The sequence below is a fragment of the Chelon labrosus genome (assembly GCF_963514085.1).
Source record: "Chelon labrosus genome assembly, chromosome: 3".
NCBI classification, from domain to species: Eukaryota; Metazoa; Chordata; class Actinopteri; order Mugiliformes; family Mugilidae; genus Chelon; species Chelon labrosus.
In genome coordinates, this window is record NC_140339.1 from 32586954 (window position 1) to 32609323 (window position 22370).

Genomic DNA, 22370 nt, shown 5'->3' on the forward strand with positions numbered 1-22370 from the left:
GGTATATTGTTTTCAAGTGTAACAAACAGAAACTGCAGCACTAAGACTGAATGAATGACTAATGAATGAATGTGTATCCATTTGCAGATGAGGGACAGCACAGGAACATTTAAATATCTGACAACTGAGATAGAACATTACAACAAGGACAGTAATGGCAGGGGCCATAACGAAACAACAAACGTGTGCCACACTATAAACATACAAATGCATGCATAATACAGATTACCATACATACCACAACATAATCACTTCTGTTAACTGGGTCATGTGACCCATTGAATCATGGAAGGGAGGTTGTAGACGATGGGGGTGTTATATGGTGGTGACTATTCAAGGATTCAAGGACTCAAGCATTCTTTATTGTCATTAGAACACATGTTGGTACATGGGAAGGAACGAAATTGGTTTCTCTGGTCCTGATTCAAGCCATAAGTAAAAAAAAAAAAAAAAGTATAAATATAGAATATAGAATAAAATTAGCTATCTAAGTATTGTACAAAATAGCAGGTGTGTATAAATATAGGCGGTAAAAGTATCAACTCTAAAAATGAATTGCAGTGAATGACCAGTGATATTCAGTCCTGTACCATTGAGGTAGTGTGCAAATGGAGTTAAAGTGACAAGTGCAAAGCCAACTGCAATCTGTGCAGATGTGTCCGTGGGTGGCTGTTGGAGGGGGGACGGGGGCTACGGAGGTCTTTCAGCGTTCGACAGTCTCACAGCCTCTGGGAAGAAGCTGTTCCTCAGCCTGGTGGTCCTGCTCTTAATGCTCCATAGCCTCCTGCCTGAGGGGAGAGGGACGAACAGTGTGTGTGACTATGGTGACAGCTGTGAGGGTTACATGGTTACATACCAAGCAGCGAGTATCAGGCAGTTTGTTTTTTCATTTTTCTTTGTGGAGATATTTTAAATTAGATTGTGGACTATTGTTAGTTTTTTTGGAGGAAAAGTAAACACTTGCATTCAAAAGTGTTCACATCATCACTTTCACGCTACTACATATACAGAAGGCCACCCTTAGAGGAGAAAACTGTATATAAGACAGCCCTCCCTGGGGTGAACTGTCATTCTCAGTGGAATGACACTGTACAGTTACAATAGAGTTAGCCTTCTTCTCTCATCCTGAAATTCCTGTTTGAATATTGAAGCTATTTCGAAAGTTATTTCCCATTCAGACCGTTGAGCAGGTTTTTGGCATGAGGTAATTCACGAGAGAACATAATGTATGTAAAACGTGTTTTTGGCATGAGGTCATTCACGAGAGAACATAATCTATGTAAAACGTGCTGCACATTTGTTGGTCCATTTGATAACATTAGGATAATAGAAACTACCAAAGTGAACCTCGTGTACAACCAAAGTGAACCCCCTGCACAGCCACAACTTTTTCCCAAATTCTTTTGATTCTTGATTCTTGACATACTTTATTATCTAATGGAAGATGAGTGTCTGCTGAAGTCAGCATGTTGCTAACTTATACATGGAATCAAATAAGTCTTAAATAACAAAATGATGTTTGCATTTGAATGTGTGAGCCAGCATAGTTTTGTAACTTTCAACAAATGATTTTGTGCTGGTCTGTCTGTAGCTAAAATCACAACTTTCCGTCACTGCTATAGCAGTAGTCCGTTCCATGTCCTGCACATAGACACTTCTGAGAGGCTTTTATTTTCAGATTCCCTGCAGAATAGTTCCCTCCTCCCCCATAGACCTGCCTCTGCCAAACCAGAGTAAACCAGAGGCCAGAATGATCTCATCTCCAAGATCTAATGTATTACACTGCAGCCTCTATCTAGCTCTGTCAGTGTTACTGATGAATGGGGTTTTCTATAATTCACAGAGCCAGTAAGTCAGAGGAATGTTATCTTATCATCAAGTGATGAATGAGTATGAGAAGTTGTTCTTCTGAACAGTATGCTTTTGACGTGTGTTTGACATGTATCTGTCAGGTTGTACACCAGTCAGCCACAACATTAAAATTACTGACAGGAAAAGTAAATAACATTGACCATCTTGTGACGTTTGGACCTGCAAGTCGTGTGGATGTTACTTAGGGCCCGTCCACACGTACGAAAACGATCTTTTTCCTCTCCGTTTTCGATCATCGTTTCAAGAAATACAAGGATCCGTTTCAGCACGACCGAAAACGCTACTTCCTATTCCTGGCCTATAAGTGGCGCTGTTTCGGTTTCAGAAATTCACCAAAAAGGGAGATGAAGATGCGGAGCATGCGCATAAAGCTTGAGCGCTGTTTACAAATCGCCTTTTTTGCTCAGCGTGGTGGCACAGGAGCATGATATTTTGCCCTAGTAACCCTAATAGGCTCAACATCGTCTCCAGCATGAAAACTAGCATGTAGTCCGCCATTGTTGTTGATGTTGTTACGAGACGTCTCGCGGGATGTAAGAGGTGGAAGGCTGCTCGGGAGTGTGGCGATGACGTCATCGTTTTCCCCGTTTTAGCCGTCCACATAGAAACGCAAGAGCTGCGTTTGCGAATTTCTCCACCCTGGGACCCGTTTTCAGAAAAGTGCGTTTTAGGGCTATGCGTTTACAGGATACGTGTGGACGAAAGGCCAAAACGATGAAAAACTTATGCGTTTCGGCGTTTTTGCGTTTCCGTGTGGACGGGCCCTTAGACATGTACCACTCACCTAGACCAGACCAGGCAACCCCATCCCATAGCACTGACACTCCTTGATGGTAGCAGCCATCCCCTGCAGGATGCACACACAAAAATGGTTTAGGAACATCTCAAAAAACATGAAAAACAGCACAAGGTGTTAACCTGGCCTCCAAATACCCTAGATCCCAAACTGATCAAGTATTTGTGGTATGCACTTGAACAAGCCTGAACCACAGAGGTCCCTCCCCTCAACCAATAGGACACAAAGGCCCCCACTAACAGCTGTTGCCATGTCCATTTTCTGATGAGTCGGAACAGTTTTGGAGGCACAAGGGAAACCTACAATATTCGGCAGGTGGTCATAATGTTATGCCTGATCATTGTATTTCCTCAATCTGATAACAAGCTGAACCTGCTTTCCATGTATCATTAACAAGGTCATGCTACCAGTGAAACTCCACATCATTATAACTACAGCTGAGATCAAAACTGAAGGTTAACCTGGTGTTTTATGGACTGTCCACTTACTCTTTGGTGGGTTGAAGGTAAAAACTTGTTGTGAAAGATGATTCACTAGTGGCAAGGAGGCAGAGCTAACACACTAATATGATTAATTCAGCAGAGAGTTGTGTAGCTTTGCGATTTAAGGATGCATGAGGGCCTCATTCACCTTTAAATCCTATCTCCTGCAGAGTGTGTTTACAGCACCATTTGTCTAATTCTAACCTCCCTGTTATGAAACGGTGCGAAAGATTTAATGTGTTAAAAATGTGTACTTTCTCAGACAACAGATCTGTTCTGTTGTGATCAGGCTTTATCTAGCACAGCACATATTATTATTTGCTGATCTTACTGTGTTATTAACATGATATACATAACAAGGCTTGGTCTGTGATCACAGGGAGTCTCTTGTTTGAGTGTTTGTTCCAACTTCTGCCTCCTTTTCTTCATTATTAACCTGTTAATTTATCAGCTCATTTGTGAGCTTTCAGTTTGGTCTTTCTTACAACAGTTATTTTTTGTGAATTAGATATGCGCTGTGCAGTGGAAATTCTCGTTTTGTGAGGTAGAGAGTTGCTAAGTCTCCGAAGAACTTCAGACTCCAGCGTATGAATCAGATCTCTTTATAACACGCAGCGTGGAGGGAAGGCAAAAGCATTCTCTCCCGAACTGGTGAAAAGTTTGCACTTAAATACAGAACAGGGAGGAAGTTACCTTCATTTGCAACAGTCAGGAAAACAGATATCTTTACATAACAATGATGGTTTGATGTTTGGGTGTATCCTGTCTTCCCAGGATGGTGACCCTTTGATGTAAAACAGATGGGACAGCAAATGTTACTCATCTACATTTCTATATGTTCTCATGATGCTAGTGTGCCCCACCTGTGGTTCGCTGACACCTCAAGCACATGACATTTTCCTTCCTCCTCTCTCATCCTGCTCATGTCCTTACATTTCTTTGATAACATACAGACAATGTAATTTCTTACACCTGCAATACCCATTTTGTATGAAATTCATCGCTGTCACACTATCATGTGTTTTCAACATTTACTGATGTATTGTCCTTTTTACCAACAGGTTTGTGTGAAAACTTCAGCTGTATTGTATTCATCATGAGATACTGATTATATTGTCTGTATTTGTCTTTCTGTGTTGCTTTCAGGGAAACGGCCAACATTCCCCTCATTGCTCTGGGTCTGAAGGAGACAAAAGAAGTTGACTTCTCTACTCCATTTAAAGTACAGAAGAAATTTTTTGTAGTTTCACTACTTTCTTCTTTCACTGCATTTTATCATAAACTACCAGTCAAAAGTTTGGACACACCCTCTGATTTAATGTTTTTTCTTTATGTTCATGATTATTTACATTGTAGATTCTCACTGAAGGCACCAAAACTATGAATGAACACATATGGTATTATGTAGTAAACAAAAAGTGTGAAATAACTGTAAATATGATCCATATTTTAGATTCTTCAAAATAACCACCCTTTGCTTTGATTACTGCTTTGTACACTCTTGGCATTCTCTCGATGAGCTTCATGAGGTAGTCACCTGAAATGGTTTTCCAACAGTCTTGAAGGAGTTCCCAGAGATGCTGAGCACTTGTTGACCCTTTTACCTCCACTCTGCAGTCCATCTCATCCAAAACCGTCTGGATTGGGTTTAGGTCAGGTGACTGTGGAGGCTAGGTCATCTGGCGCAGCACTCCATCACTCTCCTTCTTGGTCAGATAGCCCTCACACAGCCTCGAGGTGTGTTTGGGGTCATTGTCCTGTTGAAAAATAAATGATGGTCCAACTAAACGCAAACCGGATGGGATAGTGTAGGATGCTGTGGTAGCCATGCTGGTTCAGTGTGCCTTCAATTTTGAATAAATCCCCAACAGTGTCACCAGCAAAGCACCCCCAACACCATCATACCTCCTCCTCCATGCATAACGGTTGGAACCATGCATGTAGAGACCATCCGTTCACCTTTTCTCCGTCGCACAAAGACACGGCAGTTGGAACCAAAGATCTCAAATTTGGACTCATCAGACCATAGCATATTTCTACTGGTCTAATGTCCATTCCTTGTGTTTCTTGGCCCAAACAAATCTCTTCTGCTTGTTGCTTTTCCTTAGTAGTGGTTTTCTAGCAGCTACTTGACCATAAAGGCCTGATTGGCGCAGTCTCCTCTGAACAGTAGATGTAGAGATGTGTCTGCTACTAGAACTCTGTGTGGCATTGATCTGGGGTCTAATCTGAGGTGCTGTTAACTTGCGATTTCTGAGGCTGGTGACTCGGATGAACTTATCCTCAGCAGCAGAGGTGACTCTTGGTCTTCCTTTCCTGGGGCGGTCTTCATGTGAGCCAGTTTGATTGGTTCTTGCCATAATTTGAATTCTAACAGTTTGACAACTGTTAGAACCGTCTGGATTGGGTTTAGGTCAGGTGACTGTGGAGGCTAGGTCATCTGGCGCAGCGGAGTGAAAGTATGAGTGCAACAGCGTGAGAGGAAATTGTTGTTTAAAAAAAAGGAAAGGTCACGTCACCAGTTTGGCAATATTTTGTTCAAGTCAGACAAGAGTCAGACCGATAGGGCTGTTAGCTGTGTGCCAACCTGACTTCTGTACAACACAACTGATGGTCCCAACCCCGTTAAGAAGGCAAGAAATTCCACAAATGAACCCTGACAAGGCACACCTGTGAAGTGGAAACCATTTCAGGTGACTACATCATGAAGCTCATTAAGAGAAGTCCAAGGGTTTGCAGTGCTGCTACTTTTGTAGTGCTGGCTACTTTTAAAATATGAATCATATTTAGAGTAGGGCCGGGACTTTAACGCGTTAATTAAGATTAATTAATTACACAAAAATAACGCGTTAAACATTTTTTACGCATTTTAATCACACTTATTTTTGCACCGCGGAACGTTTCTCACTGGATGAGTTTCGGCGGACCGATTATACTGGAGCACCAACTAGCGTTCATTACTTCAGACAACAACAAACCACAGTGAACATGAACGAAGAAGCTGATGAGACCGCTTTGGTTGGCCCCGTGGATGGGAAATATCCATATGAAAAAAATTACTTCTCACTGTTCTCAGGTTAAATATTTATACGCGATTAAAATGTGATTAATTTAGATTAATTAATTACAAAGCCTCTAATTAATTAGATTAATTTTTTTTATCGAGTCCCGGCCCTAATTTAGAGTTATTTCAGGGGCCGCGTTAACCAAATATTTTCCGTCACTGACTGTTTTTTTTAAAAACTGGGACGGAAAAATCTGAACGCCATCTGTCATTTTGACAAATAGCAATTCACATCCCTGACCAGTTGGTGGCGAATGAAATGATTAATTGGCTCTTGTCTGTAATCGCGGAACTTTTGTCAGTGCACGATTTCCTGGTACACCGATTACACTGACGCACACGTCAGAGCTCGGCTAACCATAGACATACAATGTATATGTATATAGCACTGATGCCTCACAGCGAGAAGGTCCTGGGTTCAAATCCTGTGTGGAGTTTGCATGGCTGACTGCGATAGACTGGCGACCTGTCCAGGGTGTACCCCACCTCTCGCCCGATGACAGCTGGGATAGGCTCTAGCAGACCCCGCGACCCTTCACAGGAACAAGCGGTTACAGAAGATGAATGAATGACTGTATATGTCTATGTAGGGCTGGGCGATAAAACGATAACAGTATCTATCGCGATAGACACGTGATCAATATCAATAGAAAATACGGTCGATAGAATGTTCGATAATTTCACTTGAACTCCGTTAGAGAAAAATAGGAAGAAAACCGAGCCAGAACTGCAAGTCATTATGGGGGATGTAGACAGAGGAAGGGCTTTAGCCTCTTGACCTATCACGGCCCAGCTAAGCCAGGTTAGTGGCATCAACAACAACAACAACAAAAAAAAAAGAACGGCGTGGAGTGAAAGTATGAGTGCAACAGCGTGAGAGGAAATTGTTGTTTAAAAAAAAGGAAAGGTCACGTCACCAGTTTGGCAATATTTTGTTCAAGTCAGACAAGAGTCAGACCGATGTTGTCTGCAAACTTGGTGACGAGTGAGCATATTAATTGGCTCTCGTCTCTCTTGATTAATAGTGTAAGAGTCGGTTAAGAGTATGGGGCCATTATTGTAGCAAAACTATCTGCAAACGTGTATTTCAATCCGTGTGTGTAACTAGATTTGCAAATGTGTAAAGAAAATCCGTGTGTAAATGTGTAAAAAAAACAAATCCGCAAATGCGTACATTGATCTGTATGCGTAGACAAATCTCTAACTGTGTGATTTGTAAATATCAGGCCTCTCCATTGGATGTTCTTACACGTGACTTTTGCTACACTTCTGATCCACAAATGCGCGCAGCGATTTGCAAATGCGTGTGGAGATTTGTCTGTGTGCCTCCGTAGCTATACAGCTACATACCACCAGTGGGCGCTAGGCTAGCACCCAATGATATTAGCTACCGGCTACCTGGGCTGGCTGTTACCACAGACTGTGTGGCTGGGACGAAGAGTGGTCCCGATCCCGATGCAGTGGAGGCTGGATGGTGTGCTGTAACATAACAGGGCTCTCAAATGAGACACACGCATTTCAATAAGTTCACACGCCACACATAGATTTGTCTACGCATACAGATCAATGTACTGATTTTTTTTTACACATTTTCAAATCCAGTTACACACAGACGGATTTTTTTTACACATTTGCAGATAGTTTTGCTACAATAATGGCCCCATATAAGAGTCGGTTATGTTTCGTTTCTCTGCGTATTGTGCGTAAGTGAGTGTCTGAGTGCCTTAGTTTGCTGGTGGCCACTCTGCCGAGTGAGATGTAAGATGTTTGAATGGTGCCGTTTTTTGATTATCAATCAAACGTGGTAGGACTCAACTGAGCCGGTTAAATAGACGTCTAGATCCAAGATTCTTGCGTTGTCTTTGATGGCCAGTTATATGCGCCGAATCTTTTTTTCCACTGCTACTGAATATTAATTAAAAATTAATGAAAATAAAAATGATGGGTAAAAATGGGTTATGACGGGATTTTTATGACCCTGTCAGTCAAAATGACAGACAACGAAAAAGTCTAGCGCAACCTCTGATCACAACAGTGCCATGACAGAACATAAGAAATAACGGATGCAGTGGCGTATCATTTAGCGAAGGACATGCTTCCACTCAGCACAGTTTAGAAGTCTGATTAGAATAGGTTAAAAAACGAATCAATAATTAACGATATCGACTGATGTTCGCGGATATAAGTCTTTTATCACTTATATCGTGATACATTTCTCAGCCATATCGCCCAGCCCGTCTATGCGGCTACGGCTACCAAAATGGAGGAATCGGATAAAAGGTTGCTGGGACTGATGGAAGACAAAAATTATTTTAAAAATACCTAATGGAAGCCTTGATAAAAGCGGGGTTTTGTGCAAATTGTGCAAACAAAAAAATTTGCATACCACCGAAGCACTTCAACCCTACGGTGCCATCTAGCTGCTGGCGCTAGCAGTTCCGGTCTGAATACGGACAAGACGTGTCGGCAGGTCCGCAGCCCAAATTTTTTTATTTATTATTATTATTACTGAAAAAGTCTAGTTATTTCACACTTTTTTGTTTACTAAATAATTCCGTGTTCATTCATAGTTTTGATGCCTTCAGTGAGAATCTACAATGTAAATAGTCATGAAAATAAAGAAAAAACATTAAAGAGGGTGTGTCCAAACTTTTGACTGGTAGTATAACCTGACAATACATACTGTAAAATGTAAAGGAAATCTAACATCCCATTTTCTGCTAAAATACCACTTTGACATTTGGTTAATTGGTTTTGGAGCATCATGACAGCATACATTCAAACTATCAAAGACAAGAAGGAATGACTCTTTCAAGCTGAAGCTAACTTACAGGGATATGTGCCAGAAATAATTTGATGGGAGCTATAAAAGCTGTCTATTTGCGTGTAACCAATATAACAGCTATTGGCATGCAAGGTTTTTAGTAAGGATTTAGATGCTTCATAATGCAAGTATAAGGGCTAAAATTTCTACACCCTTCATAGCAGTTTAATAGGTGATCATTCAAGAACAATATATTACCTGATGCTGAAGAGGTTTGACTTTAAACTGAAAGTGGGTCAGTAGTTATTGAGAGTAGCAGATTTAACACAAAGCTATTTTCCAATGCGGGGAAGCCTTCTTTCAAAAGTCTTGATGGCACATTTATGGTGTGTTGCATCCTGTTCTGGTTTATTGGCAGGCGTTGTGAAAGGTGATCTTCAAGCTTGTTAATTCTGCTCTACTTATTCACTGTAATTACACCACACTCTTTTATGACCATGTGTCTCCTACTTCTGACTGCCGCTGACAAAAACAGTTCTCACCAACCGGCTCAACACAGTTCAAGTGATATGACACAGCAGAGCATTTATGAGAGAGGCTAATTTGTAACTTAAAGATGACATGTTTAAGCCCCAGAACACTCTACAACAGTTGATAGGTAAATGTTTATATTTCAATCTTGAATCTATTTTGACAGGACTTCATCTTGGAACATTACAATGAAGATGGGAAAAGTTTTGAAGATGAGATTGCTGACCTGATGGACTTGCGACAGGTAGTTTGTTTATTGTGCTAGCATTGTCACACAAAGCAACATGAAATTCTATCTTTGAATTAATATAATAGGTCACCAGAATTACAGAAAAACATATTCTTACCTTGCTATAAATAGGAAGGCAATGAGTTTTATTTGGCCGGCACAGTGGTGAGGTGGTTAGCACTGATGCCTCACAGCGAGAAGGTCACCGGTTCGGCTGGGCCTTTCTGTGTGGAGTTTGCATGTTCTCCTCGTGTCTGCGTGGGTTCTCTCCGGGTACTCCGGCTTCCTCCCACTGTCCAAAGACATGCTCATTAGGTTAATTGGTGATTCTAAATTGGCCGTTGGTGTGAGTGTGAATGGTTGTCTCTGTGTTAGCCCTGCGATGGACTGGTGACCTGTCCAGGGTGTACCCCCGCTTCTCGCCCGATGACAGCTGAGATAGGCTCCAGCAGACCCCTGCGACCCGACTAAGCGGGAATAGAAGATGAATGAATGAGTTTTATTTTTTATCATGATCATCAGTCTTGGTATTGTTCCCACCACCCAAATACAGAGGAATCTTTGGTACTCAGACAATTAAAAATTTATGCAGAAAAACAGCTACACCATACACTTTTCCAGAACACAGCATACCTGTTTCTCTGGAGTTTTCACACAACAAAATACTTTTCTGTGAGCAATATAAAAAAATATCACCTTTGTTGTAGTCACATACTGTAATTGCAAAGTCTGAAGGCAGAAATCTGCCTAGTAATGAGATCCAACTACCATTGTTTTCAGTGAAAATACTGTGACTTAAGCAAACAGATGCTTTAAATGCATTAAGAGGATTGTGCTTTTTCACGAAAAGAAAAAAAAGCAACTGCAGACTGTATCAGATCTCTTTTGTTTCATTGCCTAGGCATGCAGAACACCAAGTCGAAGCGAGGCAGGGGTGGAGCTCCTTGTAAAATACTCCAGCCATCTTCCACTGATAGAGAGCCGGTTCTTCTCCCCAACTCATCAGACTGGCATCTTCTTCACCTGGTACACACCAATCATAATCAATTATTTCTATTTAGAACCTGCAGAAATAATAATTACAAATTAGCTTTGTGTCTTGTGTCTGCAGTATTGTGCAAAAGTAAATATAAAGGTGGCTTTGTTTAAACTTAGAGAGCATTTCTAACTATTACTTGTAACATGAGTAAATGTAAAGTTCTTTGTGAGTAACAAGCTTTGACTCTCACTGCATACTTAACTATTTACCTATTTTATTCATACATGAATTCCAAATATCTTATGCTGTGTTACTTTTTCTATTATTACTAGTACTTGTTAATAGTAACAGCACTGGTCTCTTCCCATCAGGTATGACTCCTTCACAGGAGTGCCAGTATGTCAACAGAACCTGTCACTAGAGAAGGCCAGCATCCTCTTCAACATGGCAGCCCTCTATTCTCAGATTGGTACCCGTAGTAACCGACAGACAATAGTTGGCCTGGAAGAGGCCATCTCTTCCTTCCAGAAAGCTGCAGGTATGCAGAGATAAGAGTGCTAAACTGTTTTCAGATAAATGAGTTTGTAAAACCAGGTTTAATTGTGATGCCATGGGATTCAAAAAGAGAAATAATGATTATAGTTCAACTCAGAAACTCAGGAGAATGGATAAAATAATTTATTTTCAACATCTATCATATTGAAACTGAAAACCTCATGTTCCCTTAGCAGTCATTGTTATACGGAAAAATAGCATAGCCTTATTTTCAGAAAAAGGGCCAACCCTCCACCCTTTTGACTTGTGTTCCATGACTGAGAATTTCTGGCTTCTTGGCTGAGCTCCAGAAACCACAAATCATATGAATAGGCTTCCCAACCATAAGACAAGTCTTGGAATTATGACTTGGCAGTATGGGCAGTATTGCACTTTAAGTATGATTTTAGTTACGTTGCTTTGATGGCTATAATTTATGCCTGTACAAAGTTATACACAGTTATACTGTTGTGAAGAACATTGTCACCATTATGAAGAGCTGTTAGTACACTGAACTGTTAGGTGTTAGGCAGGGATGCTAGTTGTAGTACTGCTGCTGCCAGGGATAAGATGTTAGAAGCCAGTCAGTAATTGCAAAAGTGTAGACAAAGACAAGTACGTTAGTGCTCTGTTAAGTCGTATGCAAATCTTTATTGCAAGGTTTTTAGTCTTAAAAAGAAGAGGCTGACATTCTGAGTTAGAAGGCAGATGGTATAGTTCAGGGGTGACCAACCAGTCAGAGGCTAAGTGCCGCAATTTTTACTGCAAAGAGCCAGATTTACTGTAAATGTCACACGTCAACATGATAATGACAAAAACTGACTAGCATTTTTTCTCTTACCATGCATGTTGCTTAGTGAGACTTCTGGCATTCCTTGCCCTCAACAATCCTTTTCAAAAATTTTCCCTGCCATTTTGAGAGCGAACTTGGTAGGCCTACACTACTCAACGGTTCTTCCCTCCAAGTCATTTGCATCAGATGCACGTACCGTAAACACAGAATTCGACATGAACGTAAGAGCCGCATGAAACCGGGCAAAGAGCCGCATGCGGCTCGGGAGCCGTGGGTTGGCCAGGCCTGGTATAGTTGCTTCCATCAAACTTGAAAAACTAATTGAAGTATGTTCATGCCATGGCTCAGTTTTAAAGAAGCACGCAAACATTGAACTCAGAGGTAGTGGTGAGGTTTTTACCTTTACTGAATACTGTAAAAACAGCAACATGTCATCAGTTAAAACATCTGTGTAAGATAGTTCCAGTAATTAGGTCAAAGTACTGGCAGAGCCACATTTTATGTAGACCAGCAAACTGGATGCTTCCTCGAAACAAACTAAAGGAGCTCTGCTTATACACATCTCTCTCTCAACTGATGACTGTGATCATTGTTTCACTGGAAGAAAAGCTTGATTTTGAGCTTGCTCCCTCCCCCAAGGTATCCTGAACCACCTTAAGGAGATTTTCACCCACACTCCCAGCTATGACATGAGTCCAGCCATGCTCAGTATGCTGATTCGGATGATGCTTGCTCAGGCTCAGGAATGTCTGTTTGAGAAGACTGCGCTGCCTGGGATCCGAAACCAGTTCTACTCCCTGATGAAAATGGCCCAAGAAGCTGCAAAGGTAAATAGCAGCGAAGATACACACACAGCCACACACAATCTTTTCTTTTGCTGAAATCTTAGTTATTGTAAAGTGATTATGTCACCATAGTTAGATTCCTCCCTTTTATAGTTATTTTATCTGGATCTCTGCTTTTATGACTTTTCAGTAACTCTGTCCTGTTCTTCCTATCAGGTCTCAGAAATCTATGACCAAGTTCATCAGTCCATGATCCAGACGCCAGTCAAAGACAATGTCCCGTTGTTCTGGTCCACCATGTCACAAGTCAAAACCAACCACTACCGCTCCATGGCACACTATTTTGTAGCCTCAGCACTGCTTGACCATCAGTGTAAGAAAACAGTGTAAAAAATATGTGCTTTTCGCACAGATATGTGCTATATCTGTGTAAATTCAGATGTCAGAGTAGAATTTTTGGGTGAAAATCTATTCTAATATTAGGCCTGCATTACACAAGATATTTTTCAGCATTGCACCAGGTATGGGTGTGCTTTGTATGTCAAATTGAGACAGATGTGTTCTTCATGGACCTACTAAAACACACACTTGTTAACAATCTTACATCAAATCTTCTGCACCAAACCACAAAAACACATCGTCCCTCTTGCCTTAACAGAAATGTTGTATTGGTGTATAGCTAACATGATGTTATGTTAGTAGAATTCTGTAGTCATAAACAACCTCCTCTCTGATTGAGCAATTATTATCATTTGTAATGCTTGGTCTAAAGTGCTAGTCCGGCTGTGGGCTGTGAAAGTGTAAACCAGTTCTGGGATTATTGTAAAAGGACTTTAGCTGCTTTATTCTGATTAATGGAATACCTGAGCCTTTGTTTAAAGTGATGCATGCTCCAGTGGGTTAGTCATGTCAGATGTCTGGACTGAACCACAGCCGGCCTCAGTTCTCTTACACTAGCTATGTGGGGACACACTCGCACTCACTGAGGTAAACAGAACTTCAAGGAATTGTGGAGGACAGTGTTTAAAAAAGACAAGGGAGTTCAAAGCAGAGAGACGATGCTGGATTGAGTAGAAGAATTGAGGGAAAGTACCGTTTATACTAGAGGATTACAGTTATGTAGACTCTTAATACTATGCACCAAGTGGACTCAAGTGGCAGACAGCAAGTGAGAGGCAGTCACTGAGAGTGAGGTTGTTTTATCAGTGAATGAAAACGCTTCAGGGATTGGTGGTAATGCCATTACTATTATTATTATTGTTAATATTATTATTATTTTTTTTAATTTATTTTAAATGGTATTTTCTTATGTTGTCTCCAACTTCCTACTGCTATAAACTGTTGTTGTGTTTGTATTATTTTGTTTTGTGCTTCAGATGCACATTTCAAGAGAATAACAAGAAAAGGCAATTAAATGGAGTATAGCAAAAGCTATATAAGCGGTGAATGGGACAGGACAGAATAGCTTCACAACAGAGCGAAAGCCTCTTTCAGTTTGGCAGCTCATTAACAGATTCTTGTATGAATGCAGTAAACAGAGCAATTAACCCCGAGGCTCTAGAGAGAGTACTCAACCTAGAAACAGGCCTGGATAAAGACTGCTGTTGTCTACAGATTAACCACAAACACTGCCAAATAAATACTTTATAATGTCTCTGTGAAGCTGACTATTCAGAGGAAGCCTAACAAGAGTGGTTATGCTTTTGTTTTACCTTTTAAATCCAATGAATCTGAAAAAGGGAGCAGGAGACAGACCAGGTTTTGGGAGAGTTTGCATTTTGTTCAGTGCACTCATTAAATAATTAGAATATCAAAATTCCTGTTGATGGTTGTCTTGTTATCCATGCTAACATATAAGATGATTTCATTATGTTGCAAAAGTGTAAGTGTGCACTGGCCTATTTTTATATAAATATAAAAAAGTGTTCTCAGTCACTGATTCTTTCAGCTCTCCGTGTGTTCAGTGAGTCCCAGTGATGATGAAGACCAGCAGGAGAAAACCTTGTCCCAGGTGTATGATCGGCTTCCTGAAGGACGCACTCCTCTGGACATCCTGAAGAAAAAGGATGAACGTGAACGTATTGGTAATATGAGCTCCGCAAAAAGCAGAATAAGACCGTAGAACACAGAGTGCCATGGCACTAGACTTTCCTTATTAGTGGTCCATGCAATAAAGTTGCAGGATCCCTATTGATTTTGTTGCGATTTTTCTTCTTCTTCTTCTGTTTTTTTCTGTTTCCCTAAAAGTGTCTGCCCAGGAGAAACTGCAAGGGCAAAAGGCATCGAACCTGGTAATTTGGTAGAAGTCCTAGCATGTCACATTGCCAGGGTGTCAATACATATGCCTACAGCTAGGTGGCGCTATAATAAGCCAATTTATGTTTTGGCATAAATGTATGTTATCTCCTGAACCGTGTGCCCACAAACAAAATTCTTTCTCCCTCTGATTTATTACATAGCACTGGTTCTAATGGACTAGGCCACGCCCACTTCCACCCGGCATTTGTTTCCGCCATTTTGAAAAAATTGCACCTCAAAGCAAAATCAACTCCTCCTAGCCCATTCATCTAATTCTCACCAAACTTGGCATGTATCATTTAAGAACAAAGATAATGAAAACGTTTCAAAGGAACTTTAGCAGGGTTATTGATTACAAAGTTAATGGCTAAATAATGTTTACAGCTTGGCACTCCAAAGCTAATATTTTGTGAAGTATACACCCAAACTTAATCAAACTTCATATCATTGATAATAATATGATTCTGTACAAGCACCCCAACTTTTGTGACCCTTGGTCTCTAGGGGGCGCTACACAAGCAACATTTCAATATCTCCAAAACTGCAGTAGCTAACTTCATGAAATTTGGCATACACAATCTGTAAAACATTGTGTAGACGCCCATCAAGTGACATTACATCTACAGGGAGTGCCACAGGTGACACAGAAACATTTCATATGACTTTAAGGACTATAACTTTTGAAGTATTCACCCATTCCTTCTAAAACTTAGCAGCCCTCATTATAATATGCTTAGGCTGTAGGGAGCGCTACAACCACTACATGTTTATATCTGGCAAACCACTGCAAATTTCGTTGCTTTCGACCTGCCCGACTCTCAATCACATGTCAGCCAAAGGATTCCTCCGCAGACACTTTGCCTCCTTACAGGCCGTGTCCGACCGACTTCACCACGGCATGGACCCCTTTATGATCGCCTGCGATTATCTAGTTCACCTCTGTCCCCCTTCTCTCTTCTCATTCTCTTGTTCAGTTCTCTTACTTAAGCGTCTTGAGACGCTATATAAATCAAATTGAATTGAATTGAATTGAATTACCCTGTTTTTATGGTGCCATGTGAAATTTATGGTGAATCTTCCTACCTTTCTCCAGGTAAAGCTCACATTCGTCGAGCCATCATGGGTCACGAGGAGGCTCTGAGAATTCTTGGTTTGTGTGAACACTTGAAAAAGCTAGAGGTCCTGCAGGAAATTTTGAAAGCCAGTCACCAGCGATCACTCCACAAACTGACTGAACATGAAAATGAGGATGAGTTCACTGACTACATGGAGGCCCCAGATATCATGTGTGAGTTTTTTAGGGAAGACAACATCACACTGGGATTGAGATGTGAGCTCTTCTTCCTCTGGCTGACATAGGAACTGACCAGTCACCTTAGTGTCACCACAACAACCACTTCACAAAGGATACTAATAGCAAGCAAGAGCATTGTGTTGATTTGGGAGGTTTGTCTATCAGGAAACGGTTCATAAAAGGCTGCTATGTTGTGCAACAATGAAATTTATTTTCAAGTACAGATGAGGTAATGTTTACACTCCCTGCCTCTCCATAGGGCAACAGTTGAAATGTGGTGGTGACAGTAAACATTATAGAATGATGGCTTTGTTTTTATCCCCTTCCTTTCCATAGCTAAAACAGAGCACAAAGCAGAGATGGAGATTCCAGCCACTACAAAGGTGAAAGTCATCGACTTTTTCCAGAGGCTGGTATGTGGGTTACTAACATTCTTCACTCACATTGCTGTTTTCATACATGGGGTTTGGTTTATTAGACATTAGACAGACTTTATTTGTCATTTTGATTTTCATCAAAAAGAAATTTCGGTACAATGGCTATTCGTCTCTGGATTTAGATTTTAGACATCGAAAGTGTGCTCATTTTTTTTCTGAGTTTCTAGATTCTCCGGTACAACGTCATCTCATGGTTTCCAGGTTTCCTGGGGCCTCATGTACGAAGGGTGCGTGCACACAAAAACGTTCTTTGTACATGAGGCCCCTGGACTTGGAAAATGTAAAACTAATACTAACCATGGACGGGTGCTTTGGTCCTTGCTCTGGTTATTGTGGTATTAATTTTAAGCCATGTATTTATTTATTACATTTTAGGGCTGCTTTCAAAGGAAATAAACATGACTGGTTAAATCTTTCCCCCGAGATTTAAGTTTGACTCTTTTCAGTTTATTCCCTTGATAGTAACTCCTCAACTGCTCATCTTCCAAGTTTGGAGTTCAATTCCTTTGGTTTCTCAAATGTTATATGCATGATCTAATGTTACTTTACTATGACAATGTGAACAATCACATTGTCATAGTTTATGGGTGGCATGAGACACTGGCATTCTCTGCAACTGGAACCTTCTGTTCACGTCCTCTAAAAGAAACATTCATTTACAAGAACTTTGTGTCTTTTGTCAAGCAAAGTTTACAATTACTGCAATGCCATTACTGCAATGACACCCGCCACAGGCATCAGCGTCAGTCTAAATGGAAAGGCAGGACATGTTTGTGGTTAGTTCTACCTAACTTCAAGATGTTCAGTATTACATGTGGCCTTAAATATATATGCTGTCAAACCATCCTGACAGTGAAAACTTTTCATGGCATCACCTTGGTACAAGTAAGGCAATTAAATTAATGATTAAAGAAAATATTTAGAGAATTACAGATATTATTATACTATGTACAATATGGCAGGTACTATACCGAGCAAAGAAAAAGTAGGGGGACTCCTTGGACTTACGTTTATTATACTAAATATATAAAGGCAAAACCAGTGTGCAAAGATAAACATCCCTCAACTCAACACATTCATTAAACCAGTGTTTTTCAACCACTGTGCCGCGGCACACTAGTGTGCTGTGAGAGATCGTCAGGTGTGCCGTGGGAAGTTATCCAATTTCACCTAATTAGTCTAAAAAACATTTTTTGAAAACAAATTATTATCTGCAAATAATATGTCATTGTCAAGTGTCTGTGTATATATGTCTTATATATAAGACTTTTTTCTTTGTGTTTATTTGATTCCTATTCAAGACACTTTGACAAGAATGACTTTATATTGTTAATATAGGCTACAGAGTTTCATTTTTTTAACATTTTCGGTTGGTGGTGTTCCTGAAAAAAATGTACCTTGGCTCAAGAAAGGTTGAAAAACACTGCATTAAACATTAAACAGTTCTCGTAGAATATGTATGTATATATATGTGTATAAACACGCATATATTCCCCGTGACATTTCTTTCATCCACCACCTCTGAATACTGTATTTTCAGTCTTCCTCGAGGCATTTGTCAAAATCTAGCTCCAGGGGATATTATTGTCTAGATTCTAGAAAATCTACAGCCATATTAAACCCCAGCATTGCTGCTCTGTGTCTACTTAGGGCCCTCTGTCAGTCTTCTCAGCCAAGCAGCGGTGGACAGCGCCACGAACAATACAACTTTACCCTGAAGACAGAGACCTGGGTTTCACCTTGAAAGGAGAATCACCTGTCCAGGTGGTTTCACTGGACCCCCTCTGTCCAGCTGCTGTGAGTTATAGAACTAGACTACCTTTGACTGAACAGTGCTTTTCTGAATTGGAGCTACATAATTGTTTCAATGCTGCAAAGCTGAAATAGATAATCCATCATAGTCATGACTAGTTTTAACCATGTTCTGGTCCACATTTTCAGTAACAGATGCATGCGTATAGTCTTATTATGATTAAAACATAATTTACTCTGATCCTAATAAACACATCACCACATGCATCTGTAATTTTCATCTTGCCGTAGACAAAAAAACATACTTTATACATACTATTTCCCATCCTCAATGTTCACCTATCAAATTTGAACAAAAAACATGCAAAAGTTTAATCATCAGGGAGTGGCTTTGTCCACAATTGTAAAATAAAGCTTGAAATTTCAGGCCTGTTTACATACAGAATATCAAATAAATTCAAATTACAAAGTCTTATCTAAATGAAATCTGAACGCCCCTTTCCCCCTCAGCCATTCTGGCTACTAATTTAATTAAGAACTGGGTGCGGAGGCATAAGTCACTAGTAGCGCCCCCTATAGACCGTATTGCACGAAACTTGGTGGGCTTGTATGGAGTCATCCACAGATTATCATTGTCAAATTTCAAGCAGTTTACTGTGGTGGTTTGTGTGATATAAACATGTAGTCATTGTAGCGCCCCCTACAGCCCGAATTTCACAAAACTTGGCATGATTAAAAGTTATAGGCCTTAAAGTCATATGATATTTGCGTGTCACGTGTAGCGCCTCCTGTAGACGTCATGCAACTTGATGGATGTCTACCAGGGATGTAACAAATTACCGATATGAATCGGAAATCGGTTTTGATTTAAAAGATGTGAGTGCATCGATACACAAGCCCCTGGACCGATCTAAATGTACCACGAACCGGTCGATGGCCCGATTACAAAGTTATGAATCGGGTTATTACCGTAATTTCCAGACTATAAGGCGCACCTGAATATAAGCCGCACCAGCTAAATTTTGGGGAAACTACAGATTGTTCCATATAAGCCGCACCCAAGCCGCTGGTGTTTTAATGTTTACCGTCAGGGTTTCTTCTACCACGGAGGGGATTGTCGGGACAGAAATGACTGTTTGGAAACGCAAAGCGTCCCATTTATTTACATTTGAGAAACACAGTAAATCTTTCAATCAATCGATCGATCAAACTTTCACATCTTTGACATTACAAACAGCATTCGTGCAGTGCACAAATAATACAACGGTGCGCTCCTAGCGCACTTCCTGCAGTCATAGTACCGTAGTAGTGCAGTATAACAAAAAACAAAGCTTACAACGCTTGACGAGGCAATAACGTTAAATGGCTAAATTTAATTTGTTTGTAAAACTGCTTGCCTGTAACACGGCAGCAAAAGTGCAGTAACCCGGCTGCTCAACAAAATAACCAGCATCTTTTTCTTAAACAGCCAACACAGCAGTAAAGGTGCAGTAACACGGCCGTTTACTGTATCAAAATAACCAGCCTGCTATACCAGAAATGTCAGCCAGATCGATCGCCTTTAACTTAAAAGCAGCTCTCGTACTGCATTTGGACACACTTGGTTTGTTTTGCTCTCGTTACCTGGCGCGAACTGTCTGTCTCGCTCCTGCGCTTCCATGATAGTGCGCCCCTGTTGACCGTTAGCTGTAAAAATCCATAATTCGTTGTATAAACCGCAGGGTCCAAAGCAAGTGACAAAAGTAGCGCTTATAGTCCGGAATTTACGGTATATCAGCAATACAGCTGGAAGCCCCGCTTGCTTCTCTTTCTCTCTCTCTTTCCCGCAAAAATCTTGCGAGACTCTATTAAACTTATCACTATGAAGGTAAACAATATCACATTTTTAGGATTGATTTAGGATCATTCATAATGTAAAATGTCTACTTTAAACAAGGAACTATATCGGATTACTCTCTAGGCAATTGAATCAGGTCAACTGGACTTGGTTTTTGTCTGCGTCTGCGGGCTAGTCAGACTTGTCTGCTAGTCTCTCAAACTGATGAAGCCACTTGGATAAGGAGCGAAACGTCTTCACAGACAAAAACCAAGTCCAGTTGACCTGATTCAATTGCCTAGAGATGCCTTTGACCTGGACAAATGAGAATTTGCACAGACTCATCGGATTACATCATATTGCACTGAATCGTACCGAATCGGATCGGATCGGATCGGATCGGATCAAATCCTACCGAATCGAATCGAATCGGTTGTTTTTAAAATGTATCCTTCCTGAATCGTTTCGTACCCCATGTATCTAGATACGTATCGTATCGTCTTATATTGGAGAGATGCACACCCCTAATGTCTACACAATGTGTGACAAATTTCATGAAGTTTTGTAGCGCCCCCTAGAAACCAAGGGTCACAAAAGTAGGGGTGCTTGTACAGAAAAATATTATTATCAATGATCTGAAGTTTGATTAAGTTTGGGTATATACTTAACAAAATATTAGCTATTGAGTTATACTGTTGCACGCCATAAAAATGAAGTAGCCATTAACTTTGTAACCAATAATCCTGCTAAAATTATTTTGAGAACTTTTCATTATCTTTGTCCATAAATGATACCTGCTAAGTTTGGTGAGAATTGGACGAACGGACTCGGATGAGTTGATTTTGCTTTGAGATGCAGTTTTTTCAAAATGGCGGAAAAAAATGGTAGGCCTAGTCCATTAGAACCAGTGCTATCTAAGGAATCAGAGGGAGAAAAAGATTTTGTTTCTAGGGCACACGGTTCTCGAGATATGAGGCAAAACATAAATTGGCTTATTATACCATCACCTAGCTGTAGACATGTGTATTGACACCCTGGCAATGTGACATTCGGACTTCTACCAAGTTACCAGGTTCGATGCCTTTCACCCTTGCAGTTTGTCCTGGGCAGACACTTAAGCTACGCAGAAAAAGTTAAATCATTATTATGAGAAGAAGAAGAATAATAAGAAGAAAAATCATAAAAATTGTAACAAAATCAGTAGGGTTTCTGCAACTTTGTTTGCATGGACCCCTAATTAAAAAGTATCAACTCTAACAATCCTTTGCAGTCTTGATGCTCTTTAAGAGGTGCTGACAAAGAGCACTGTTATTAGGCACTGCAGGCTATGCAGAGAAACAGATTAGTAGTATTGCATAAGTCTAACTAGGCCAAACTCTTTATTACTGTTAATACTGCATTTAACAGGATTTTATTTAGAACTCACTGATTCTCTGGTTGGCAGTTGTTGGCCTCAAGTGAAAACAGATCAAGTTATTAAACAGAAATAGGTGAAATCATGTTGGACAGATTTTACACTAAAATAATGGTTCAGCCACTTACCTTGGTTGACGCTAAAATAAAATGTCAGTTATAAATATTCTGTCTGCTGCAGTGTCACTGTCAGGATGTTTCACCCCTTTTCTCTCACATGTCTGTTCCAGGCTGACGGGTTGAAAGAGGGTGACTACATTGTTTCTGTGGGTGACACAGAGTGCAAATGGATGGGTGTTGGCGAGGTGATGCGACTTCTGAAGGATGTGGATGAGGAGGGGATTAATATCCAAGTTGTCAGCGTAATGGACAGCAACCCTTCCATGGTATACCATGCCTGATTTCTATCCCAATTTATTTATAGAAACGATGTCTGTGGGGTTTGTTTGTTTGGCAAATAGTTACAGAAAAGATGACTGGGTGCTGTTAAAGTTTCACATTTTTACCTTGGAAGTAGTGTTTCCTGTCTCT

The 22370-nt window shown here is 40.5% G+C and overlaps 1 protein-coding gene across 2 annotated transcripts in view; it reads left to right on the forward strand.

Annotated features, from left to right (window-relative positions):
• Positions 1-22370, forward strand: part of rhpn2 (rhophilin, Rho GTPase binding protein 2) — a 44186-nt gene that overhangs the window by 19381 nt on the left and 2435 nt on the right. Inside the window, exons 4-14 of one of the 2 annotated variants that reach the window (XM_084541971.1) lie at positions 4297-4372; positions 9676-9753; positions 10640-10764; positions 11089-11255; positions 12684-12871; positions 13046-13202; positions 14794-14913; positions 16221-16415; positions 16758-16834; positions 18509-18655; positions 22070-22225. In XM_084541971.1, the coding sequence (XP_084398097.1) occupies positions 4297-4372; positions 9676-9753; positions 10640-10764; positions 11089-11255; positions 12684-12871; positions 13046-13202; positions 14794-14913; positions 16221-16415; positions 16758-16834; positions 18509-18655; positions 22070-22225 (1486 nt within the window). The remainder of the gene's footprint in view (positions 1-4296; positions 4373-9675; positions 9754-10639; positions 10765-11088; positions 11256-12683; positions 12872-13045; positions 13203-14793; positions 14914-16220; positions 16416-16757; positions 16835-18508; positions 18656-22069; positions 22226-22370) is intronic. The other variant, XM_084541972.1, reaches the window with a different exon arrangement.